Source organism: Zonotrichia albicollis, chromosome Z, assembly GCF_047830755.1.
Source record: "Zonotrichia albicollis isolate bZonAlb1 chromosome Z, bZonAlb1.hap1, whole genome shotgun sequence".
Taxonomy (NCBI): domain Eukaryota; kingdom Metazoa; phylum Chordata; class Aves; order Passeriformes; family Passerellidae; genus Zonotrichia; species Zonotrichia albicollis.
The window spans coordinates 42,152,490-42,179,429 of record NC_133860.1 but is presented as its reverse complement, the minus strand read 5'-3'; the positions used below and the strand labels follow the sequence as shown (position 1 = coordinate 42,179,429).

The following is a 26,940-nucleotide window of genomic DNA, read 5'->3' as shown; positions in this document are numbered from 1 at the left end:
AGTGCAGCCCCGAGTGACCAGCCGGGGCTGGAAGCATGCTGCCAACTCTCACGGTTAACTAAGTCTTTTTATTATATTTCTGTGGAGAAACAGTGTTTAGTGACTGGGACCAAGGCCAGGAACAAATTAGTGGTAGAACCAGAACTGGAACTTATGATGTGACTTCTTGGCTAAATTGCTTAATATTCCTCTCTCTAAATATCTTCCTTTGCAAATGATGTATTCACAAAATTAAGGGTGCTGGCAATTAGAATTATGCATTTTTAAACCATACTTGATAGGTTTGGTTTGTAATGAGGCTTTGCAAATTGTAACTGCATTCCAGATTTTGCGTGTCTGTAGAGAACAAGCACTACTGGCTGGGTTTATGCCAAAGAACATTTTCTAAAAATCTTGTTGAAATGCTGCCTGCTCATCTTCCTTTTTTCCCCTCTTATTGAGTAGCTTTTATGCTTTATTTAGCTGCTCTTTATGAAAACTACTGATTAAGTTAAAATAACATCAGAAGAGATGTGACTCATGGCTGTATAAAAGTGACAGCTGACATTCTGTAAATTTAAGGTATGGTTCTGCAGAGTAAATGTTTCTGCTCAGTCATAACTCTTCTCTTTTAAGTGTGTGCTCTTTGCTTTTTAGATCTTTTATCCAGAGACTACGGATGTCTATGATCGGAAAAACATCCCTAGGATGATATACTGCATTCACGCTCTAAGGTAACTGCTGACACCTATAAAAGTCAGAGTAACTGCCAAAGTTTGGAGTGTCAGTCTTGAAATGGTTTCAGCATAACCAGTGTATCAAAATCTGTCTGACTTTTCAAGTCCATTAGTTAGAAGTTGGAGACGAAAGTTGAATTTTGTCAGGTCTATTGGACAAATAACTTTCAAAACAGAAATTAAGGACTACTGAATTTAGCACATACATCCCTCTCTCAATAGTACACCCCCTTGCAAAATTAACATACAATTTCAAAACACATACTTCAACAGAAATCAAACAACTTAAGAGAAACGTAGCAAAACATTAGAAAAACCATGGAGCAGACATGCTGATCAGAGTGAAAATAATGGTGAACTGACATATTTCTGTCCCAAAACTGAAGCAACTAATTATTGTATTCTGTGGTAATTACTGTAAAAAATGATACATTCTCAAAGACTTCAAAATTCTGAGCAACTTGACTTTTAATGTAAAGTCAGAGGGGCCTTGACTACACCATTGAAAGAAGTGATTAAAGTGTTTTTGTGCTCTGCCTTAAGGATTTTCTTTATGTTTAGCACAAAAACATCTGCCCTGTGCTGTCTCTGGTGTGAGGGGCAGTGGTTTTGGCAGACAGCTCCACCCTCCTGTGGCTTTTCTAGTTAATTTCTTGCACATAGAGACCTTTCCGTTCAAATATTTTGGGCACTTTAATATTTTAAAGAACAGAATTAACTTGCACTCCAAACTTTTTTATCTGTTTCTAATGTTGTTCAAAGGCACATCAGCTGCTCCAGGGCTGTAAGGCAGAAACTATTCAATACATGCTTTATTGAAGCTTCTTTAGGGTTAATCCTTGAAACGATGTGCCCACTCTTGCAGTCTGGGATGTGCACTCACTCCCAGTAAACAGGACTTACTGTTTACTGTAATGCTCACTGTATTTGCTTAACCTGTCAGGTGCTCATACTTGACAGCCCAGTATATTTTTGCCATCTTTGACAAGAGAGTTGCCCCTTGAAATTATTGTACTTGGTGTACTATTAACTGGGAATTGGTACCAGGACTGTTTGAGGGTGTTCTTGCCTGTAACTTGGTAGTGCAGTCTGTTCTGACTGCAGGTGTCTTGTGCAAGCTTGAAGTGATTTCCTAAAGAGAATATGTGGGGCTACAGCCGAGCCAGGTCAGGCTGACTCAGGGGCTGTGTGCCCCCCTCTCCCCAGCTGTGTTATGGGCCACCTCAGATGTTTTGCAGGAGGTGCAAGAACACATTTAATTTTAATATTTGCTCTTTCATGTATATAGGACATTATTAACTCTGGATTTGAATGCTGCGTAAACAACAGCTCCATCAAATATTTTCTTAATATCTGCTTTATCATTGCAATGGCAATACCTCTTATCCTGAACTGAGGTTTACAGTGGGTTGATCTATGGTAAAAATTTTCCTTTCTCCATCTTGGCATGCCCCAGGATTTATACAGTACCAGAATTAGTCTGTTGTCTCAGCTTTCACTTCCAAGTTTGTCCTGTTTAAATTACTTTTTCTTGATGCATATCAACACAAAGCTCCAGCTCTGTATCTATGTACTTACTATGTTTTTGGGTTTTTTTTTAGTGCTATTATTTCAGAAATGGACTTTATATCAAATGTGTCATACCATACTGAAGGGGAATGGGCCTGGAATGCTTTTATTTATTATGCTTTCCCATGAGATTGTAGGCCCCTGTGCCTGTATCCTGTGCAGGATGTAAGAACAGAAGAAGCAATGATTGAGCTTTATTTCCATACCTTAAATGGTAAAATGCATGCCAGAAGTCCTTCACTTTAATCTTTCAAATCAAATTTCAATCTCAGTCACACAATGTCACGCAAGCTACATTGGAAGCTGTTTGGGAAAGAATAGAATTAAGCGCAGCATGCTTTGCTTGGCCATCAGCGCTCCCAGGTGGATTGTCACAGTGGAATGCTGAGCTGTATCCGAAACCTATATTTGACATCTGAAATAATAGTATTTTGCAGGAAAGTCATTGGCTGTTTATTGTTTTGCTGATCTTTTGCTGCTAGAAGGCCTGAAGATAGATGGGTACTCTAAGCATGATGGTTTAAATATAGTTTTAGGATATGTCCTGATTCAAGACTGAAATTAAGACCATTGCACTTAAAGCATGTGGGATGACTTGACCTGTCAAATACAACACTGCTCTGGCCAGGAAGGAGCTACTTAGCAAACAATTTCTTATTATATTCCTGTTGAATGTAATAAGCTCATGCTTTTCTCTCACTGAAACATCAATACTTGAAGTATTGACTGGGCTAAAGACCAGGAAAAATTAGTGGTAGAACTAGAACTTCTGCTTCTGACCTGAAAAATACAAAGGCATAGATTCCATTTCTTGCACCATTTTTTTGCTGAAAGCAGACTTGTGTTTATTTGTGCACTAAATGAGGTTAAGAACAGCTTCATTTAAATTAAGATGCTAAGTGATTCTTCTTCACAAATAGCAGTGCTTGGTGATATTTTTTCACTGAAAAATTTAGTTTTCAAATTATCTTTGTGAGAAGATCTGTGCTATATGTACAGAAATTAACTCTCTAGAAGCTGGACTGCTTCAAAGTATTGTTTTCCTAGGAAGCAGCAGAATAACAAGCGTGCTGTAAAAGAAAAAACATGCTATTTTCATGTCTATTTTTCACAGCAGGTTGTACATGGGCTAATCATAAAACAAGTCCTGGGAACATCTGCCTGATATGAGAGGCAGTTCTGTGCGGGTGATGCTTTCTATTGAAAGGAGTTTCACCTAGGAACTCCTCTTTCTCCTTTGTTTTCCCCTTGCTCTTGATGAATTCAGTTTTCTTAACCACGGGGATCCCTGCTTTTGACTTTGTGTGTTTTCTGAGGTTCAAGTTACACAACAAAAGCATTAAGCAAGCTGTTTCAAGTGAAATTATAGGTTAATTCAGGGAAGTGTCTTTGTGTTCTCTGCAAGACTTGAAGAACATTTTCAGCACCATCTGGTGGTTAAGAAGTTTATCCAAACAAAGGAGTATAGGAAATACCACACATGGTTCAACATCCTTCTGGAAGTGCTGAACAGCAAAAGAAATATTCTTTAATGTTCATAGCACTCTTTTCTTGTATCTTTTTATTGTGGTGACCCAAAAAAGAGTCAGCACCATCAACTGCTGATTTCCATAACTTGTTTGTATGACACCCAGCATTTCAGACAGGATTGTGTCCCTGTCTCAAACTTGGAGCAAAATCTTTCTTCACTCAGAAAGACTGGAAGGCAGACCTGGGTAACAGAGGAACCTGGTTCCTAACTATAGCCTTCTAAAGTCTATGTGCTTTTTCTTCCCCCCAAAACAGCTAATTTACATTTTAGCCAGATTTGAAATATAAGAATGGTATCAGCAATGGTTTTGAGAAGCTGTAAAGGCAGATTGACCTACCTGAGATCATTTGTTGTGTTCATCCAGATGGGGGCAGGACAGAGGAGTAGCTGTGGCAGCATGGAAGATAAATGAGTACTCCATGTGCTCCTACCTTCATAGTACAACAGCTACAAACTACGTGCTTTGAAATGTCATCCCATAATTTGCTAGTAGCAAAAAATCCCCTCTACAACAAAACACAGAAGGAATATATGCTTCTCTAGAAACAAAACCCCTAAAACACAAAGCACATTTGCAATGAATGATGTTGGGGTGAAGTAAGTTTCAAAAGAGGTGAAAAACAATCCTTTTGGAAGAACATGTTATTTAAGTAACATAGATTTTTACAACCTATCTTTTTTCATTCTTTCTTGCTTAACTCACTTGTTTATTGAATTTCACCGAAAAATTATAGAAACATCGGTCATATGTAGATAAGTACATGCCTTGTGTTTCAAAGCTACTGACAAAATATGTATGTATTCAGCTGTTTTATTTCCAATATCATCCCAGAGCTCTAGAAATGAGTGAAGGTATTTTTCATGCTATGTTGAATTGAAAGTATTCTTGGATAGTAAATTAAATCAAGTTTCTTCATTTTCCAAGAGTAAAATAGCTAATGACACAAATATATTGGGATGGTGTTGGGTGGACTTACAAGTCATTGTTCCTGTACCCTTCGTAAGAAGGTGTCAGTGATTTATGTCTCCTTCTGTTAGTAATTACAGGGATGTAATTAATGCAAGTTAAACTAGAACATAGATCCAAAGATAGAAGCTGTGCTAAAATGCTTTCAGATCTTGATTTTCCCCCAGCACTAGCTTTTGTGTATCTTTACCTATCTTTCACTGAGGCTTTCTTCTTGCTTATACATCCCCTGTGACCTGAGATACACAGACAGTGCCTCTCTCTCAGAGGTGCTTCTTGGAAATAAAAGATTTCTCTTTCTGTAAGATTTAAAAATACAGCATAAAGAAAACTGTATATCCTGTATTGCCACATTCAAGTCAAGGGTTAAAGGACAAGCTTCCATAAAAGTGCTTTTCTCTTGTACAAAAAGCAAGCTTCTCAACTACATGCAGAACTTTAAAGCCTAATTTTCTTTTTTGCAGTTTATATCTCTTCAAACTAGGACTAGCTCCACAGATCCAGGACCTTCTGGGAAAAGTAGACTTCACAGGTAAAAAAATGCTTATCTAATCATATATTAAATGTTTTTTTACACTGAAAATCTGCTGACATTGTACATATTTTCTATTATGGCCTCTCTCCTCTGACAACATTGTTACCAACACTGTTACAAATTAAACAGGCAGGAGGCTGCACAGGAGGGAGGGAGTTTTCATTGAATACTTGTCATGTTTTAAGAGTCCTTCAAAACGGGGAGGAAAACTGCTCAGAAGCCCTGGTCAGAAGCACTTTCAGAAACATTATTTTAGGTATGGTTATTCACAGTGAAATTGGCGTGCTTCTGTTCTGACAATATTTCCTTTTTGGTTTTTTGGTCTGAATAGAGGAAGAAATCAGCAACATGCGAAAGGAGCTAGAAAAATATGGTATCCAGATGCCATCTTTCAGTAAAATTGGTGGGATTCTGGCCAGTGAATTATCAGTGGATGAAGCTGCCTGTAAGTGTGACTCCTGTTCTCTACCAAATGCTTTGACAGAATGCTAACAACATATTTTCTGTGCTCTCATTCACTTATTTGCCACCTCTTAAGAGCTAGAAAGGAAAGCAAACAAGTTTATACTACCACATTGCTTCATTGTTACAAGGCCTCTTCAAAATTTGCAGTCTGACGTTTTTTGGTATCTCCATTGACCCATAGGAAGTGCAACCAAAAGCAAAGATTTCTCGCAATATTTTGATGATTTTGTTTTTTATGTTTAATGTTTTCTGCTAGGTAGTGCTCCTCTAGAATAATGAATCGGCCTCTGTGAGTGCCTCTGCACCATATGAACATGGTGCCTTCTCTATGCCTCCTCTTTTTATTTTTTGCCTTTTGCAGTTTTCCTACAACACCCAAGCAGGTTGCTGTGAGGACAAGTCACTTTTCCAGACAGAGAACTCTCTCACATATGGTGTTGTATGTTTGGAACTTGCCTCCCTGGGCAGCTCTCAGTCTGTCTGACCACGAGGTGTGACCCACTGCATGGCAGAACCCTGCTGGAGGGTAGGCTCTGCTGGACAATTAGGGCTCTTTTGAGCCTATCTTGAGCAGCTTCCGTTCAAAAACAGATTTTTTTCCTGCTGCTCATGCCTATTCATGTGTAAGTCTTGGTGTTTTTCTCTATATCACTTTTTTTTTTGTGTGGGAAACGAAGTGATACATTACCAAAACAAATTGCTTGAGTTTAAATTATATGAAATCAAGTGCATTCCCTTAAATCAACACTAGAGCTCTTGTTATTTTAAGATCCTAGTCTTTTCAGAAGAGTAAACTGAGGAACAGAAGGGTTATCTTTGCTGCTTTATTCACCCCTGCAAAGTGGCAAGCTGATTCATGATATTACTTAGTGTGCTGAAATTTTCAGAGCCTAACTTAAAACACACTTGATGTTGACTCACATTGTCTGTGTTGTATATTTTGGAACCTGCTTAATGTGTGCATGCTTCACCAAAGCTAGATATTAAAATGCTGCTTTTTAAAGTGGCGGAAGTTTTTTAGCAGTTTTTAGATATTTAGTGACTACCAAGCACTTTTTCAGGGAACTCCCTCCACTGAAGATGAAAGGGCTTCCTCCCCTGAAGATGAAACATCCTTCACTGAAAGCCTTGTTATAGTGTAGAGGGCTTCCTTGAACTTGTGAAGTGTTTTCAATCTTAGAAAAGCAGGGTTTCCTGAGGCTGGTTCTGTCCCTCTGAGCAAGGATTGTGCTGTAGATAACATGCTCTGCCCCATGACAGGAAACATCTGCTATGGGAACCCTCACACACTAGGGAGGCTGGATAATGGAGATCCTGCCAAAGGAAGGGGTCTACCGTCCTTCTTCCTAAGTGGAGTATGCAAAAGGAGATAGAAAAGTGGAACAACTGCTGATGATTCCTGCTCTGCTGCCAGCAATAGTATAAATCATCATGGGAAGACTAAGTTGAGGTGCTTTCACAGAGAGCTCATTCTGCAAGGAAACCTCTCTCTTATTCCAAGCTTCCAGCCTGCTCTTTCAAGTCCAGTCAGGCTTCTCATTGTTTCTCCTGGTAGGTGGTTCACATCTACCAACATCTGTTTGATTCTCTCCTAATCTTGAACATATCTTTTGACTGTTTTTTGCTAGCTCCATTTAGGTTACTGATGTTTGGGTCATATATGTGTCTAAGGACAGTTTTCTTAGTCTCTGGAGTGGATTTGGATGTACACAGAATCACAGAATGCTTCAAGCAGGGAGGGACTCCTGTGGACAATTGAGTCCAAGTTTCTGATCTGCACAGGATTACCTGAAACTAAGCCATACAACTAAGAGCGTTGTCTGGATGCTCCTTGGACTCTGTCATGTTTGATGCTGTGACCGTTTCCCTGGGGAGTCTGTTCCAGCGATTACTGCCCCCCCCGATGAAAAATCTTTTCCTCCTGTTCAATGTGAATTTTGTCTTTTCACAAAGTTCAGTGACAAATGAAACCAGTGTGCTTCTCTGCTTGTATCTCCTCCACCATACTAGCTGCTAAGTCAGCCCTAAGCAATGGATTATCCACCAACAGCTATGCAAGTTCCAGTAGCTGCCATCTCTGGTGTATAACTTCACTTCATCCTTCATTTGCCCCTGCTGAGTGTTCAGTGATATGATCTTTTGTCTGACTTCCCTAAAGTTGTACAGTCTTTTTTTTCTTAAAACCTCAAATTTGAAGCATCTCTGCTTTCCTTCATAAAGTGAGAGAAATTAAAGTCTTTTGGATTCAGATATTTAGACCTACAGTTAAACTTAATCCAAATAAGCTCTTTTTACTGCATGCTTCTCTCCACTTTAGCAGCACAATGCAGGGCCAAGTAGAAAGTAAGTATTGACAAAGTAAGGAAAGATAGTCATTGTATTTTCCCTTCACACATTTCCTTGGTGGCATGTAAGTAAATCCTAGGCAAGCTGCTGTGCTGATAAATAGGGAGCTGCAATGTTCCTCCTTTGGGATATGATCTAGATACACAGTTTTCAGAAATTTTACATTTTGTGTAGTAAAGTCTGTAAAATATTTGAGATTAATGTGCCACCAGACAGGCACTGGGGGTCCCTTTGTGGCATGAAGGCCCAGATATAAAGTGCAGCTCTAGTGCAAGTCCTTCATACAGACTGATCTTAGGGCCAAATCTGTTCAGGGACTAACTGGGAGGGGTATGTTAGCTACAAATCTACATCTAATTCAGCTATAAGTGGTTTTGAATTTGTACACTCACGTAAATTTACTGTGTGAAAAAGAGTGAGATTTTGTGACTTAAATTCTTGGAGTCAACTATTTGTTTAGTAGATGAAGTTTTTTATTTCTCAAAGGAAAGGCTTAACATTTAAGCTGATCAGTGTCTGTGATGAGTCCTATGGCACTCTTTTCTCTTTTCCTGTGTTTTGAGGACCCTGAAAAGCCTTCTGGATGTTTTTTTGCCTCTGTTTGAGCTCTGCTGTCTTGTGGCTTTGCAGGTGACAGGAGGAGGGACAATTACATCAGTGTCTCATGTGCCTGGGGGTCATGGAGATCTTGATGTGCAAAGATCCATCTCAGGGAGGCTCAAATGTGATGTGCAGGGCTGCATCTTGCCTGTGGGGGAAGGGTCTTAAATGTGTTTTTCCAGAGGATAAGTTTAATGGAGCTTCAATTTCCTTATTCTTGCGCAGCATCTCTCAGATATACTCAGTATATATTTCTATTATGTATATTTATTTATATATATTTAGTAAATAAATATATATTTATTTAAATATAATATATTTAGACAGTACTCTTATATGGAGCCACACAGCTTTAAGATAAAAACTACCAAAAATAAAAATATTTTCAATTCCTACATGTAATTACCTTCTAAATAAAATATGACTTGAATGATAAAATATCAATCATGTTTTATTTTCTGTCAGTAAAATATTAACCATATCATGGTTTAACCTCAGCCTGCAGCCAAGCCCCACACAGTCCCTCACTCACTCCCCAACTAAGATCAGACGGGTAAAAGCTGGAGAACTCATGGGCTAAGAAAAAGACAGTTTGACAGGAAATGCAAAGGCCACACACACAAACAAAACAAACCAAAGAATTAATTCAGTGCTTCCTATGAGCAGGCAGGTGTTCAGCCATCTCCAGGAGAGCCAGGCCTCATCACATGTGATAGTGACTTGGGAGGGCACACTCCATTACTGCAAATGTCTCCCTCTTCCTTCTCCTCCCCTCTTTATACCCTGAGCTTGGTGTCACATATCCCTGGAATATCCCTTTGGACAGTTTGGGTCACCTGTCCTGGCTCTGTCTCCTCCCAGCCTGCCAAGCACCCCCAGTCCCTCCCCAGTGTGGCTGCACCAAAAGCAGAAAAGGCCTTGGCTCTGGGCAAGCCCTGCTCAGCAATAACAAAAACATCTCTGTATTGTCAGCTCTGTGTTCAGCACAAATCCAAAACACTGCCCCATAGCAGCCACTGTGAGGAAAATTACCTCTACCCCGGATGAAACCAGCACCCCCCTGTTCAGGGGAAGGGCGAACATGGAACAGACAGCAATGTGCCACCTTTGAGTAAACACAAAGCTCTGCAGTCTAAAGGAAAAATGGTGTGGAATGTTCAAATCTGTAAATTATTGAACATAAATCCAACACTCCTTTCAAATAAATCAGAAGAAACAGTGACAGCTTTGACTTTTTTTGCTTCCTGAAGTTTAGGACTGTGCTTTCAATTTTAGTGCATGCAGCTGTAATAGCAATCAACGAAGCTGTGGAGAAGGGAATAGCCGAGCAAACCATCGTGACCCTGAGGAATCCAAATGCAATGTTGCTCAACGTGGATGAGGAACTGGCGCAGGACTATCAGAATGAGCTCTTTGATGCTAAAAGGAAGAAAGAATCAAATGCAAGACTCAAGGTAGTGGTGTTTTATTTGTACTCCTAGTACATGTGTTTCTTCATGTTTCTTGTCATGCTATAGCATTATTATTGCTCTAAAAATTAACTTAATTTTAAAAATTATTACAATTGGGAAGAAACCTCCACTTTTAAGATAACTAAGAGAAATAATGGTAATGAAATAAGCTAAAAGCCAATTTTATAAGAATATGATTACTGTGAGTATGATGCAGCTTAACTTTGCCCAAAGGCTAAATATACCAGAAGACTAAATAGTAAAAAAACCTAGTTTTCTTCTGTTAATTGCTTTAGGAAAAACAAATCTACTGCTCAAAAAGTTGTAAACACAATAATACCCTTCTTTGAGTATAAAGAATAACTTCTGCCACAGATATTTAATGCGAAATTATTTGCTGTGTTCTTTTACCTGAGAGCTAATGGTCTCTATGACAAAGTGCCAATTTCCTCAGTTCACTTAGTCAACAAATTGCTTTACAAATGCATTCAGCAAATGCTTCAGCTGATGCAGTTTTAATGACTTTGGCTAATAGCTTTTCTCTCTGCAAACTGTTTTGTGTGAACTAGCAACAATTTTGTTTTCTTAGAATGGCACAATTTCTGATGAAGAGAGAGATGTCTACGAGGAATTGCTGACACAAGCTGAGATTCAAGGCAACATCAATAAAATAAACAGTAAGCTATTCTGGATCCTCGTGGAAGTGTGCACAAAATATGTCATCTCCCAGATTCCAGCGGAACACAACTAGAGTCCACCTGAACAAACAAAATATTTCTTTGGAAACTTGTAAAATATGCACAAGTGGCTAATATCTGTCTACAACTGTTTTTGTCATGCTATTCCTTCTCTACTAATCTTTGCGGGGGGAGGGGCTAATTTCTGTTTGTGGTTTTTGCTGTAAGGATTCCTCAGTTCAGAATCAAATAATTTATTGCTTGCTCTGTTTCTTTATGTTCTTTTTGTGTGCAGTATACTGTAAATTTTGACCCCCTCTTCTATATAGACCCAAAATTAATTCATAGACTTTTGCTTAGCTGTGGTTGAACTGCTTCCACCCAGGCTCACACAGAGCCAAACTCCCTTTGTAGGATTGGACATGAAAGAGGTAATTCTCTGCTAGATAAAGATTGCCACCCTAGCTGGCTTTTACAAAAAATGAGATGCTGACAGCAATGGACTTCTTTTCCCTAGGAAAGCTGTATTTGCTGTTTATAGGCATTGTTTTCCTTTCAGTTCACATAGCTTTAGTCCAAGTGAATGAGGCTATTGACCGGCAAGATGAAGGGGCACTGATGGCAGGCTTGAACCACCCTGCTCTGAGCCTACTTGAAGTTCTGCCGCAAAATTCCTCATGGTACCTATTGCAATTGTGTGATTCTAAAGAACAGAAAATGCAGGTAATCTAATTGAACAGGTACTACATGTCAGTTTGCACTTTTTTAGCTGGTTTTAATCCAGAGAGAAATTGTCTTTACTCGGCCTTTCTGCATCATTTATGAAAAGTTTTATAAAGATTTGGGAATAATTGATGTATTAATCAACACCAAAGAGCTGCATTTGCTCTAAAGAGCATGGTATCCTTCTGAGTATTTACTAAGATATAAGAAGAAAATTTAAGGCATAACATGCAGCCCTAATATTTTGTTTCCAAATTGAGTTATAACTTGAGTACAAATAAAAGTAATATTGAATCATTAACATTAAAATAAAGTGCCAATTAGGTTTTAAGGAGAAAATCCATTAATTTAAGTAAGATGAAAATCACAGGAGACGATTAATGCTGTGTTTACTGAGCCTTGTATTTGATGCACAGGTGATAGTACAATCAAATTCCAGTGTACCGTCACCAGACTTTATCCCTTATCTCCCATAAAACAAAAGCATAATCAAACCTTGTTTTTCTGATCTGTTAGATAGCAGGCTTTCCAAATATGCTCGACAAAAGTGAAATACAGAAAGAAGTTAGTGTTGCCAATGCGGAAGCTGAGGCTCACAAGCTTAGTGAGTAACTGTTTTAATACTCTTTACCATCACCATTTAATTATGTTACGATAATTGAGTCCACCATTTCTTGCATGTAAATAAGGTTTCTCAAACTGAAACCATATGCGTTGCATTTTACACTCGTAATCTTTCTTCTTAGTGTCACAATTGCCAAGTCACCAATCTGTGCTCTGTTGGATGTACTCTTATTGAGTATATATGAACTCTTACTGAGATGAGATTTGAGCTACTGGCAATCACAGCAGCAACAAACTGAAAACTTGATGGCTTGAACAAATATTTATCAGTGCAGTATTAATTCTCATTTGGGAGCAATGACCATACTTGTAGAATTAAGATGGAGGAATATTTTTCACATTGCAGGGAAAAAATGTTCTCACTTTTAGACCCATGTTATCTAAATCTAACCTATTCTTAGTCTGTTAAGAATGCCACACAACAGAAGTAAAAAATATATAGTTAAAGGGGATCTAAATTTGCAGTGCATGTGTTGCTGCTTTTGACTGGAAACTTCTTTGCTAGGAAGTTAACCTTTGGTTGATCTGCTGTCATTTCATACTGCATTTGGGCATGGCTGTTTTGTCTCTGGTACTGTATTCAATGCTTTGAAATCCAGGCTGATTGCTTTTGTGATGCACCTTAAAGGCTATATTCTGAGATCAGCTTCAGATAGAAGACAAATTTGACTTTATACCTTAAATGTTAGCCTGTTTCAGATTAATTAGCCATGGTGAAGAGTACTTTTTCTGAAAGAGTTACCTCTTGATAAAGGGAAGATGATGATGTGATGTGTGGAAAGCATTAACAGCAATCTGGAGAGTAACTTAGTTCTTCTGTTTGGCTCAAGAAGAAAAAAATTAGTGGCGTTCATTATAGGACTGTGAGCAATGTAAAATATGTTTTGCAATTTACATGCTGGGTTTCAAAACTAGAAGTCAGTAGCTTGGTTATTGGGTGCAGAACTAGTCTAGTCCATTTGTGGACCTCGACTCCTTTCCTCTTTACTTTTTTCTTTAAAAAAGCATGAATGCATGCTGTAGCTTTGAGAGCATTTCCTGGTTTCTAACTTTAGGAATAGCCAATAGAGACAGTCTTCAGGGACAACGTGGCCCCATATGACTATGCTTCAGAGAAAATTACACGAGAGGCGAGGGGCTTTTTTAGGTGGGCCTGGCCAGAAGGTTTTCAAAGACTTTATTTTGTATAATAAGCTCTGAGTGTTGCTGTATGCATGAACTGTGGATGGTATGCTCTGTACAAGAAATCTTGTATCAGATTTGGGCAATCAGTGCTAACTAAAAATGTTCCCTGGGTAACAGTACACAGAAAAGCCATGTGATAAGGTAGAGCAGTGAGGCTTATTGATAGAAAAGGCATTTGCATAATTGCTATTCTTCAACTAGGCACATGTGCTCTAACCTTCAAGGTTGCTTCCCTTTCTGCCAGACCAGAGTGGTGCCTTGTACAGTGTGTTCCTGGGTGTGTCCTGGCCTGGCTTTCTTCCAAGATGGCTCCTCCAGGTGTGCAATTATGCTGGCAGTGACTAAGCTGAGGGATGTTGTAATGCTTCTGCAGCTGCCCAAGTGGGGAGCGTTTTTCAGCATTTTTCTGCTGGGCTTCAAACCCCTGACAAAGTCAGTCCGGCAAACAGCAAAACAGGCAAATTGTTGAGGTACTGATAAGGTTTACACTCATACCCTCACATTCCTTTATTTGCCTGTTTAAATTAAAATCTGGGCTGTAGCAAAGGGATTCATTTCTAGGGGCAGTGCCTGTAAGGACTGGTCTTCCACACTGGCAGAAAAGCAAACAGGTGTTGGCATGTAGAGGAAGCTCTAGAAACCATAGCATGTGGGTTTTCATCTGTTCAGCTACTAATTTTCTGGCAGAATATCCCACCCCTCTAATACATTTGGCTGATTTCCACCAGGCCTCCTGAAATGGATACTAATAATGCTGTTGGTGCTTCAGGTACTGGCCTGTTTTAGCTAGCTCAATTAGATCCTGCCAAAGGAAGAGGTGAGAGAGGAAATGTGGTGCAGAAGGAAGGGAGCATTTGAGGTGAAGCAAAACTGAGTTGCTGGAGCTGACATACACAGCAGTACCTGCTGCAAGCACACCCAGGAGGAGTTTGATCTTTCTCTGTACTAGGGTGCGGTCAGCTCCTTGTTTTGTGTTAGACGTGCAATAGTAGTCTCTCATTTCTAAAAGTCCAGAAATTTTAAAGTCCTCCAGTCCATTATTTGCTCGGTACCTTTGAACAGAGACAGTTTTTGCAACATTCAGCAGTCATATCATTTCACAAAAATATTTTTTTCTCTTATGACAGAAAATTATATTTTTTGAAATAACCTAGTTGTCATCTACATAGCATGAAGAGCAAACAGCATATGAAGATTAATAAGCTTTTTTTCCCTGCTATTCTTTAGAACTTATAGCGGTTGACAATATCAATACAGCAATTCGTAACTGTGATCCTAGTAAAACACTGGTTGCACTGATGAAACCTGAGGCACAGCTGCCTGTTGTTCACTCATTTGCTGCTGCTGTCTATCAGACTGAGCTGTTCAACCTCCAACAACAGAATGCTGTGGTAAGAGTGAAAAGCTTACAACCTGCTCGTTGATGTTGTGTAGCCAGACCATGAAAGAGCACAAACATAGCATGTTGTTGTGTAAAATCAGACATAATTCTCTTGCCATGGTGTTATGTATTGCATGAATCATTTTGGTTGAAAAGGCAGTATTTAATTGCATAGTTTGTTTCTTGCCACACTTCAGTCTGGCTGAGCTCTTGTGTTGCAACAAATCAACTGACTTTTTTTAATTGTTGCATGCTCTTAATGAGGACTAACTCTGGTTTATATATTGTGTAGAAAAGTAATCCCCTGTTATGAGTAGGATCAGAAGAGATGAGAATGTGGGGCAAAAGAAGGAAAGGCAGACTGGATGGAACATAGAAACCCACTGAGCTCCACCACTGCTGTTGTGTCAGTCTGGCATGCCTGTGACCAGGACACTTTCCAGGCTTCTTAGATCAAACCCATCTCCTTGATGGTATCTAGAGTGTGTAACTCAAATCTGTTACACTGCTTATTTAGCTTCCTGACTGCAGTACATTATTGTCCTACAGAACTACCTGGCACATGATGAACTGTCTATTGCAGTAGAAATGTTGTCAGCTGTTGTGTTGCTAAACCAGACCTTGGAAAATAAGGACATCCTAATGATAAAAAATCATCTCAGAAACCCATGCCTTGGCTTCAATAATCTGGAAGAGGAAAACTTGCAACGGTAAAGGTTCATTTTGTCTTGTCTGATGAGACTTGGCAACTTCTGAAAAAAATAGTAGGCTTTTTTTTTGGGTGGGCTGTCCTGTATTGTGGCTGTGAAGTTGAAAGAGCTGCAAGGTAAACATCTGTGGATTAAATTGATAAGGAAGAGTGTGACAATTGCTGTACTAGTTGAATCTAAACATAAGTAACAACAGCCTTGAAGGCTGTAGATGTGTGAGTTGTAGGGAAAATGTCCCCAGAAAGCAAACATGAAGATCTTACAAGGATTTTTGCAGACACTAAAACGTGAAACAACTGTAGCTGGAAACTGTTAATCACTAACCATCCTGCAGTTCTGAAAGATGGTCTTTGGAATGAGATAGTGTTTAATGCCTCAGGGTCCAGTTGATCTCTTGAACCATGGCCAAGCCCTTTTTTGCTTGCTGAATGAGTGAATAAAATGCTGTGGCATGCACCTATATTCAAGATTACATTATAGCCTTCACTTGGCTGCCAGCTGCTTGCCCTCCCTCTTGCCTGACTTATCACGGGTGTGCTGTTACTGCAGTTGCTCTCTTGACTATCAGTAAAAAATCAGGCAGCACAAGAGACCTGTGCCCCCAGCATGCAAGGGAGAGCATGGAAATGTGGACCAGTTCCTGTCTCTTGGCACAGGCGGTGGAAGCTGAAGATCTTCACTAGGCTGTCTGGGGACACAAATCTGGGTGTCTCAAAGCCAGAAGGAAGGCAGTCAGATTAGGATTAAGAGGCCAGTGTTTTGGTGAGAGAGAGAGGAATGACATAAAATGGAGCAAAACTAATCTGCTACTTTGCCTCTGCTGATGTAAGGCAGTGCTTGTGAGCAAGAGAAGCAATGTTAGAAATATACAGGAATGGCCCCAAAGTGTCCCAAGTGCAGCATTTCTGGTAATGTTACTGACCCAATCTTTATATTACACCGTCAGTGAACACAGATCAAGCAGGTAGGAATTAGCTGGACTTGGCAACTAAATAAATTTTTATTATCCCATTATGTTAACCTGTGCTGCCAACCCTACGTTGAATATCGCAGGAAGCTTTGACTTGCACAGTACCAGAAGAGATAGAGTAGAACTAGAAAAATTTCATTGAAGAAGATGCTGTCCAATGGCTTTCTATCAGAAGAGATGGACTTGTTTGGATTGTGTTTTCTTGAAGAGAGACTTTAGGGGAAATATGTCTCCAAAACTGTGAATGTTGTGAAGAAGGTTACTGGAATCAGTTACTAGAATCAGATTCTAGTAGCTCTAGTCGTTTGGGGATTTTTGAGAATTTAATAAAGTAAATATTGTACCTATCAAATATAAAGTTTAATTGTTTTTTAAAAAGCTGTCATCTCACAAAACCCATAGTAGGGCTAATTCCTCAATAATTCATAGGATTTTAAAATAGAGCAGGTAAATTAATGGAGTGTAGACTTGTTTGCAACAATTAAAGTGATACACAGTCTCCAGCTCCAGAAACCCTTAAACACAGGCTACTAGATCCTGGAAAGACAAATCAGATTAGGAAATTATGAATCTCTCCTATTTTTTTGATTTTCTGCCAGGCATTCATTCCTCAGGCTTCTGATGGAAATAGAAGATATGGATTTTATCTGAGATACTGTAGTAGTTCTATGCTTGATTTGGGAATACAAGAATTATTTAACTTATATACATGTGAATTTGCACTACTGTGAAGTAGTGCAAGTGTTGAGTACTGTGAAGCTCATCTGATTGGTGAGCTTTCTAGGAAATGTAGACACAGGCTACAGAGTCTGTGCTTGGATGATCTTGAGCTGTGGGAAGAGGGGCATAATTTTTTTTTAGTCCCTTGCCCATGGTTCATCATCTTCCTCATGGAAATAGCAGGAGATGCTACTACCTGATACTACTCACTGAAATTCTGGTCTTTGAATTAGTGTCAAGAAGGCAACAGTAGCTTTCTAGAGCAAGAAGCTGACTAATTTCCCCCACATTTATCTGTTGCACCACATAGCAAGTTGTATGTATTGCCATCATGCCATAGAACCAAGAAAAGTTCTCTGAATTACAGGGCCATTTCTTCAGATCCTGAATTGCATGTGTAGAACAGGCAGCTTGCTTGTCTGTATAATTTCTGCCAAGAGCTGAGTTTGTCTGAAATTGCGTCATTGGAAAAAAATACTAGTCACTTAATGATGGATGATACATCTGACTAATTCTTTATGGCACTTTATCTTATATATGAAATACACTTATGTATTTTATATCTTCTTATAGTTATGCTGATACACTATTGTCTATTAAGTCAGAGGCTTCATCTCAAGGCCAAGATTATTTAAGCTGGAATGATATCCAGAACTGCATTGACATGGTTAATATGCAAATTCAAGAAGAAAATGAAAGTAAGTAATTCTTCCTCCACATTGCCTGCAGAGATCATAGTCAGGTCTTTGGTATGTAAATTTATGAACTGAGTGGCCTCCTTCAGACACTCCTGAAAAGAGAAGAGCATTTAAAATTTTTGAAAACCTGATGATCTTTGACTGCTCTTGAAATATTCCTGTTTGTTTCAGACAACTGAAGGATATCACAGGGTGCCTGCCTTCTGCACTGTTAAAAATGCTGTTGTTCTGCCTGCTTGGCAGTATCTTCCAGCACTGGATGGTCTCACTGTGGGGATTTTTCAGTTGTAAGCAAAGAGCATATTGGGAGATAGGGGAGGAAATTACAAGCGGTGTTCCATTGAAAAGTGTGTTTTAATGTGTAAATGATTCCAAGTGATTGTTATTCACAATGGAGTCAGTAAGCAGTTAAACAATGCAAATATCTGTCTTGCTCTCCTTTTGGGTAACTTGATTTCCTGTCAGACAAGTAGATTCTTATGCCCATGTGTTCTCAAGTGAATGGATTTAGAGTTTATTTTTGAAGTTGAAGGTAACTGTTTTGCCATAAGAGGGTGGTGTTATATTAAATGTGATAGCTGGTTATTTGGACCTCAAAAAAGCTAAAGCACCAAATTCTTCCACTGTATGTAGAAATTTGAGGCTATCAAGTTATGCCAAATTTGCTGGAGCAGGAAGAGGCAGCTTTCAGACTGCCTGCCCATTTTGGAAGCAGTGTCAGTGCACTTTGAGAGCCTTTGTAAAACACAGGCTGCTCCTGCCCTTCTGACTGTCATTAGTGTCCTTCATGCTGCTGCTTCATACTGGTGAGGGAAATTTTATATTGCAGAATTTCTAAAACTGGCTGGATAATTGCTTCCTAAATCTAGTCCAGGGGCTGCCATGGATCCTCACAGCTTACTTGCCCTGTGTACCCTCTGACAAGGTGGGGTGCTGGGCAGTTTGACTGGCAGAGTCGCTTTTTTGTCTGAACCTCTGCACTTGTTAGGAGTTGGAAGAGACCTTGCAACAGCAGTGAAAGTCTTCAGTACCAAAATAGCTGGTCTTGCTCTCAGTGACGCTGACCTCTGCCTGGGAATGTTTAGAGAGGGCAGATGGGCAGAGAGAAGAGGAAAAAGAGAAGCCTCTGTTTCTTTAAGCAAGTCCCATATCTGCATAGTCCCTCTTTTGGACCACCTTGGAAAAATTGCTCATTCCCCAAGCCTTATGATGACCTGGATCTGTGACCTCACCAGGTGGGTCTGGTGGGTCAAGAGACACTTGCTGAGGGACGATCCCCTGGGAGCAGGGATGTCATCCCTCACAGGTGATGGTGAAACCCTTGACCGATGCCTTTCTGTGGTTCCCTTTAGGGAATCAAAGCAGTGCATTTCAGTACTGTTTAGGGGCAGGAGGAAATGGATTTGAAACTGCTGGGCCCAGTCTGAAGAAAATGGGTTAAGGTTTTACTAAATGCATTTGGCCTTACTTCCTGACTGAAGTACTGAGTGCCACTGGTTCAGCATTGTTAGATTGGTCATTTCCAGAGAAATTACAAGCAATGAGGTTAAGTTGCTATGTAACGCTGTAGCTGGAAGTGCAGTATATATGTATTTGTCCAGATCAGGGTTTCAACTAATGTAGTCTGAAATCACTTGAAAATAAAACTTAGATCACTGTGAGCCAGTATGTTAAACATACAAATATGTGACACCTAATTTTTTCTTAAGCTTCATGTAGGTGCTTCTCCCCAGAAAATAGAAATATCTGTTTTCCCTTTTTAGCTAAGGATAATTTTGATTTTTAGGAAGAGTTGATCCAAGTAAATCAATAACTGTGATAGGAAGGAAAGTTGTATAGCATCAAATTAATATAAGAACAAAAATAATTTAAAATCAGCTGCCGTTGCTGCCTCTGCTTCTTGTTTTGTGATTTTTCTGTTCTTCATGTTACTGCTTTGTTTGTATGTGATATCCGAAAAGTTGCAACTTTCTTTTGATAAGTGCATCTTAAATAACTTTTCTGTTTCACAGGAATCATTGCAATCGGACACATTAATGAAGCAGTTGACCAAGGAAATCCTGATAAAACTCTTGAAGCCCTGCTATTGCCCACAGCCAAGCTGCAAGATGTGAGACCAGTAAATGCAAGGCATTATCAGGATGTTTTGCACTATGCCAAAGCACAAAAATGCAAGGTTAGAATTTTTACTGTTGTTCTGTGTGAGAAGTGAAATGTCAATTCCTTTCACTAGCTTCTGTGTCCCTGTCCTGGTCTCCTGATGTTTGCATTGTCTTTGCCCAGTGAGATTGTAAATAAACCAGTGACAACAAACTGGGACTAAGTAATTTTGCACTATAACTTATTCTTACTGGCAAAATTGATTAATTCTTAATGTATTAAAATTAAGGCATTTTCTGCATATGTCGTGCTACTGCTGTAATCTCATTTTAATTCTACTAGGTTGCTGCAGCTATTACAAAATGCGGGCAGCAGCAATTCTCAGTTAGGAATTTGTACAAGGATACAGTTACAGGACAGTGTCAGGCAATATGGATGGAAAGTGAGGTTTTGCCAGAAAGAAGTCACAACTGTGGTGTTATTTATCTTTTGAAGTATTTTGAGGAGTCTCTTTTGCTTATGTTGTTTTATTATAGTAAAGTTTTGTACATATTTCTTTTGCAGCTTTATCATGCAATAACAAGCTGCTGGTCTTGCACATGCCTTCAGTTTAAACTTATTTCAGCTGAATGTTGCTATCTGCTCCCCCAAAAGCAGTGGCCTGGTTAGCATTGCAGCATTACAGCTCAGGGAAGCATAAACAAAGATCAGCCTAGCAGCTTGCAGGATGTGACTGAAGGTTAGCTAAAGCTACTAGCACAGCCCTTAAAATGCCCAGTGTCTGGAAATTAAAATTCACACAGTGTGTCCCTGAGGTAACATGGTGAGCTAGGGAAAGTCTGCAAACTTTGGCTTGTAACATGTCTTCCAGCATTTGTGTCACCCCACCCGGGGAACCTGCTGTGAAACCATGCTGTCAGAACTTTTGAAAGGTGTTTGCACAAATCAATTTCTCACCGGGGTTCCCAGGTAAGGGCTGGTTTCACTGAGCCCTCAGTGCTGAAAAGCCTTCTCTCTCACCACGTGTGCTGAGGAGGGTTTTGTGCATTCTGACCTCACGTGTCCGGGATGGGCTGGGGTCAGTGTTTGTGCACAGGGCTGACCCAGGACATGCCATGGGTATGCACAGGGAGCCAGGATATCCGCAAGGCACAGACCTGCAGGACGCAGCAGTCCTACCCCGGCTCGCTCCTGCCAGCTGCCCCAGTGCTCCCCTGATGCAAACCTGATGCCTGCTCCTGTCCTGGTGTGAATGTGCTCATAGGAAACAAATGAGCATTTCCAAATTCTGGCACAAAAATTGTACAGTCTCTTTGAAGTTTTCTCATTATAAGATTTTTGATGTTCCTAGAGACTTCTGCTGGCTTTTCTCTTCTGAGCTATTTTGGTTTTGCAGTCTTTTGACAACTACTTAGAGCACCTTCTCTGTGAACAGGAGTGCTGCTCCTGTTTCATAAGAGAATAAGGCACAGTGGTCCCAAAAGAAATACTTAGATGCATACTTACTCTTAACAGAGATCAATCATAGATATGGCCATTCTTTAGGTAAAAATACGATTTAGACTGACATTTCCTTAAAAAAAAATTCCAAACACAATTGTAAAGGGAGTGCAATTTCTGAAGTCTGTCTATTTTCCACTTTTTCTGATCCCTGTTTATAAAGTAGATCTCTCAGAATTTGTGTTTAACATGTTTTAAGAGTGAGCTGTGGTAAAAGGAAGTATTTGATTTACAAGGATCAGATAGGTCTCCCTATAAACTTCCTGCCTCAACATCTGGAAAAACATACGTGTCAAACCTACTCCCTTATTCTAAGCAGCTTGCTGTCACTTCCCCATAGCTGTGGTGATTTGGGGGAGTCTGCACCCAAATCTGCCAGAACATATTGTCCTTGTAATCTGAGGTTCTCATCTCAGATATGACCTATTTGTTCCTTGCTTGAAACCGAAAACGCAAACCTGGAACTCATTTTGTCCTTTAAGTCTTAAACCACAGCTTTTAACAGTTCTGAAAGCCTTTTCAAGGCAAATGTATTCAGGTCCCAGTGAAGAGAGAAACTCTGTCTTAAGGGAGCATATTGTGGATAGCTGGAAAGCTAAACAGATGGACCAAATTACTATGTTTGGTTGTAGTGGTTTTTTTGTGTGATAGGTACAGACGTTTTAGTTGGGTTCACCTCCTTTATATTTTCAACAGTTGTGTAATATTTGAATTATTTTAGAGTTATCTTTAGAATTTGTTCTTGTGCATGTTGAAGGAATGGCAGGATTAAAACTAATTTAAATTAAGAATCAGAAGAAATAGAAAAAGGGGACCCTCACCAGGCTGCAAATTCCCTTGAGGCATTTTCCAGTACAATTCAGTTTATTTAAGTAAAGCTTTTTTACAATACTATTATCAAAACAACATAAAACATTTTTATCCCCACTTACGTGCTGCGGTTACAAATTCAAATGACAACCACTGAGGTAATTTTCTAGGAACTTAGTATATAAGTAGGTTTTGAGTTTCTGTAAAGGTAAAAATTGACCCATTGTTTTACTAATAGTCAATGGTAGCGAGCTGCAGTGTTTGTAACACTGTAGGTATTTCCTGTGAGGATGTGGAAATAGAGAAGACTACAAAATAGCTTCTCTGTTTTGCTTACCAAGCAAGAGTAATATATGCCTGGATTCACACTGATAAGGGTTAGCTCCCAGCAATCCCCGTGGCTTAGGGAAGTGCAGGCGCTGACAAAGTGGAAGAACAAGTCTCCAGTGCAGAGCTGGTTAAGCAGCCTCATGGGAGAGGTAGCCTTGGAAGAGTCAGGTTCTGCATCCACTGCTGTAGACTTACTGCTTCGTGAACCTATGGGGACTCTGTATTTCCAACATCCTGGGCAGTACTTGCTCTTGACTGCTCCCTGGCATGTACAAAGTGCTTGTTCCCATTTCCACTAGGCCAAAAGCTTGTTTTTGTAACACTGTTCCTGCAGTGATTGTTGGCTGAAAGCTAATTTCAAGTGTCATGAATTGCCCTAGAATTGCTCTTTGGAGGCTGACTCCTCTTCTGGTATTTAGAAGCTGGGGTGCCTGATACTCTGGCAGCTTCTCCATGGCCAGAAAGCAATCTCAGAAGGAAATGGAGGTACAGACCTGCTTCCCTGAATCTAGGTACACAGGTGTTGCAACACATGTAATAAAGTTATAGTGCTGGAGAGTGAATTCTTGGAGATATTCCTTGTGTGGAAGGAAGTAAATTTAGCTGAAATTGTGTTTTCTATCCCATTTTACTTGAAGTATAAATGTCACACCTGAGATTTGTTGCTGTCTGTGTTAGTACTGTACAAAACCATCATTCCAGTAATAGAAATAAATTCATTTTTCCCTGGATATTTTAACCATTGTCAGATAAATATTGGATTGACTTCTAATTTTTGACATCAGAAAATAAAGGAAAGGATCAAGACAGCTGTTTAGGCTGCTAAGACATAAAGCAATTAGATAAAAAGAATACAGCCTATCTGTGTTGTAATAGTAATAGTTGATGTGATGGATAATAAGGATAATATTGCTTGGCGCAAAGCAAAAAGCAAAGATGGTAAGAATCAAAAGACTGACTTTGACATACCAGAACCATTCGTGAGTCTTGAGTGTTCGTATAATCGAGACATAGCAGAACACGATAGTTGCGAGTGGTATGAAAAACCCAAATACAGCCAAGGACCCGTAGTAGTAGAACTGGAAGGAGGACACAGTTTCGCAGGCGCTGTGCACGTCGTGGCAGGTATAAATGTCCAGCTGCTTCACGTAATAGCTTTGCTGCATGATGGCGAGCGGGAGCATGTAGAGGAAGACGGCGGCCCAGACGGCGGCGCAGGCCGCGATGGCGTAGGCGCGCTTCGGGAGGCTCTTGTAGGTGAAGGGGTGGACGATGGCCAGGTAGCGGCTGACGCTGATGCACGTGAGCAGCAGAATGGAGCAGTACATGTTGCCGTAAAACACCGCCGTGGCCACCCGGCACATGGTCTCCCCAAACACCCAGTTGTTCCCGTTGATGTGGTAGGCTATTTTGAAGGGCAGGATGATGCAGAAGAGCAGGTCTGAGACAGCCAGGTTTGTGTAGAGGATGGCGGTGCACACGGAGCGGATCCTGAAGAGTAGCATCCACAGAATGATGGCATTAGAAGGCACACCCAGTAACAGAGCACTGAGGTAGACAGCAGGTATTAGCTGGGTGCTCAGAGAGCTGGTGAGGTACTCCAGCGTGGTGTTGCTCACTTCTGTTAATGTGGAGTCGTTTGACTTTTTTGAAGTGCATTTGTTTTCTCTGATGTGGATGGTTGTTGTTTCCCCCTCTATAGCATAAGGGGGGATGTAATCATAGTCTCTCGCTGAAATTCCCCGAAAAGTTTTGATAAGAGACACTGTTTTAATTGCAGAGCCATTCCATGAAAATTCTGAAGCTTAAAAATAAAACAAAGTGAAATTTGTTAAAAAGGACAAACTACTGTATTAACCATGTAACTCAGGAGCAGAGAAATATAACCATCTCTACATGAAAAGCAATAGAAGTTTAAAATATTTGGGGATATTCTCCTCTGCTTTTGGTGTTCAAATGTACAGACATCAGTCTTCATTTATCACTTCACACCAAATCTTGAAAATTCATCATTAGTGTAAGCTGATCTTTCTGCATTTTGAGTGTTTTCGGTAATCTTTGGTGAAAAACATAAGACACTTCTGTAATGCTTATGACCAGTGGAGGGTTTTTCCCAGTAGTAGGAATGTTGGTCATTCATCATATAAGCAGTCTTTGTTTGGGCTTGATCAAACACCATTACTATCCTTGTCACTTCGTGTAAGAAATTAATGACTGCAAAAGTTGCAAAAAGCACTCTCTAGCCTAAGACAAAGTGAAGCTTTCAAATTAGAAAACTGAAATTACCCTTGGTTTTTTTGGTCTCACATGTGAAATTGTTTTTCTTCATCTTCTGACTAGTGCACACCAGATCTTCTCAGGTTCTCATACCTGAGCAAGGGCAGTGTCTTAAGAATTGAAAACAAATAGTTGGGCAAGTATTAGGTGTCATTTACTGGGGAGTGAATAAAACTTTTCAAGCAGCAGGAAAATTATCTCTGAGTAAATATTTGTCAGCATGTGGGCAAAAGCAGTAATACTATTTTATTAACACCTGTTCCTCGGTCATTAGTTGAGAAATTTATAGAGACATTGACATCTTCACATGAAGAACAAATGTGTTCAAAATGCTTTTTAAAGCCATGTGTTGTAAAATAGATTTTGCGCAGTAAACAACTGTGCAAGTATTTGTGTCACTTAAGTTTTCTTAGCTGCAAAAATACTTATTGTAAAACCTTCAGCATGCACCATGAAACTGGAATTCAGAAGTAAATTGAAATATGGGTGAAAATCTTTCAACCTTTTTTTACCTTTCCATGTTTGAATAAATTAAAGAGAATAGTTTTATTAATGTTCACTGTCAGATTTACAGCAGAATGTTTTAAAATAATTATTAGCAGGCTACATAATTTTTAGTAGCTTTTTTAATTGTTACTCCAGAGAACTGGTTTTAATCACTCATTAAAAGTCATATGTGTACCTTCATTGTCTAGTGTGTGTGTAGATGGATAGATATAGGTATAAATACATATATATATGTATATTATATATGTGTGTGTATGTATGTATTTATGTATACCAGCTTTTCAAAATGAGCTTGGTTTGAAAACACTTTTAATTCTATGAAGGTTTACTATTTCATCATTTCCTTTAGTTATTTTTATCACATAGTCATCTGAGCATTTCCTTCTAATAACACCATCTGTAAAGTTGTAAAACAAGACACTGCAGGTTTAAAATTATTGTATCATTACAAAAATATTAGATACAAGATGTGTCTTCAGTAAGTGCAGAAAGTCCCCTTAAAAAAAATTCTTTCTAGGAAATGACTGGCAGAGGTAAGGTGTCACTGAAGTGAAAGAATAAAAAATTGCTTTAAAGGAGACGTCCTGGAACAGTTTTTCATAATTGGTACATGCATGTACAACTCATTTCATGTTCACAGCTGGTAGAGCAACAGCATTATCAAAAAGTCCATGTTATTGACTAAAAGATGGAATAGATACAGAAAGGAGGACTCACCTGTAGTGCAAAGACTGGAGGTAAAAGAGAGCAGTCCAGTGAAAAACAGTGTCTTCATTGTAGTGTGTGAAATCCAGCCAGCTGAACAATGGTGCTGTGCTAGTTCATCTCAAGAAACGTTTTGTGGGGGCTTTTTTCCCCTCTGTGAGGGACTAAAGAATGATTGATCTGTCCTCCAGAAGCATCCTGTAAGCATGAGGTTTATGGTAAGGAACTAATTTGTTCTTTGTCTACTACAGCAAGAGGGTGTGACGTATCCAAACATGCACACATGACTCAGTTTCAGCCTCAGCCCAACACAGAGATAAAGTTGCTTTACAGCAGCATTTTAACTCCTCATTTACCACAAGCCTGAAGCTGATGTGCAGGGTTCTACTGACACTTGTGTATACAGATATTTGGAGTAAAAAGGTGTTTTCTGGAAAAAATCAGGAGGTGTGTTCAGTAAATCCTCAAGGGTCTCATTCAGATACCAAAATGTCACGTGGCTGAACTCTGTACTCTTCTCCAGAGAAAAGCTGGGCTTGCAGAAGAGTGTGATGATCTCAGTTTAGCAAAAGGCAAAGATGGAAAGAAGCCACATGTACAAAAATGCCTTAGGAAAACTGCTTTCTGCTTTGCCTTTTGCCTTCCTGCCCACTGTTAGCTGTCTGGCTCCTCCAATCCGCCTACTTCCTCTCTTCAGACAATTTCCACCCCTCCACAGACTGCAGCCTCTAAAACCTTTCCCCTGTTTTCATTTGCTGCTTTGTTGATCCCTTCCTATTACTCTGCCTGGCTTCCCCCCCCTCCCCCTTTTTACCTTCAATGCCAAATAGCAACAGCTTGTTT

At 39.6% G+C, this 26,940-nt stretch overlaps 2 protein-coding genes across 8 annotated transcripts in view; one reads left to right on the top strand and one right to left on the bottom strand.

Moving 5' to 3' along the window:
• Positions 1-26,940, top strand: part of IQGAP2 (IQ motif containing GTPase activating protein 2) — a 123,008-nt gene that overhangs the window by 66,557 nt on the left and 29,511 nt on the right. The window contains exons 5-15 of one of the 7 annotated variants that reach the window (XM_074532165.1): positions 637-713; positions 5,248-5,315; positions 5,650-5,763; positions 10,005-10,183; positions 10,770-10,857; positions 11,417-11,580; positions 12,097-12,184; positions 14,617-14,780; positions 15,320-15,480; positions 17,744-17,868; positions 19,881-20,044. In XM_074532165.1, coding sequence (XP_074388266.1) covers positions 637-713; positions 5,248-5,315; positions 5,650-5,763; positions 10,005-10,183; positions 10,770-10,857; positions 11,417-11,580; positions 12,097-12,184; positions 14,617-14,780; positions 15,320-15,480; positions 17,744-17,868; positions 19,881-20,044 — 1,392 coding nt within the window. Of the gene's footprint in view, positions 1-636; positions 714-5,247; positions 5,316-5,649; positions 5,764-10,004; positions 10,187-10,769; positions 10,858-11,416; positions 11,581-12,096; positions 12,185-14,616; positions 14,781-15,319; positions 15,481-17,743; positions 17,869-19,880; positions 20,045-26,940 lie in introns of all 7 variants that reach the window. The other 6 variants (XM_074532164.1, XM_074532167.1, XM_074532166.1 and 3 more) reach the window with 6 other exon arrangements.
• F2RL2 (coagulation factor II thrombin receptor like 2) lies at positions 13,791-26,411 on the bottom strand. The gene is made up of 2 exons (XM_005488308.4): positions 26,110-26,411; positions 13,791-24,412 (listed from the first exon to the last, which is right to left on the bottom strand). Exons 1-2 carry the CDS (start codon positions 26,165-26,167, stop codon positions 23,325-23,327), a joined length of 1,146 nt encoding a protein of 381 aa, XP_005488365.1. The 5' UTR covers positions 26,168-26,411; the 3' UTR covers positions 13,791-23,324.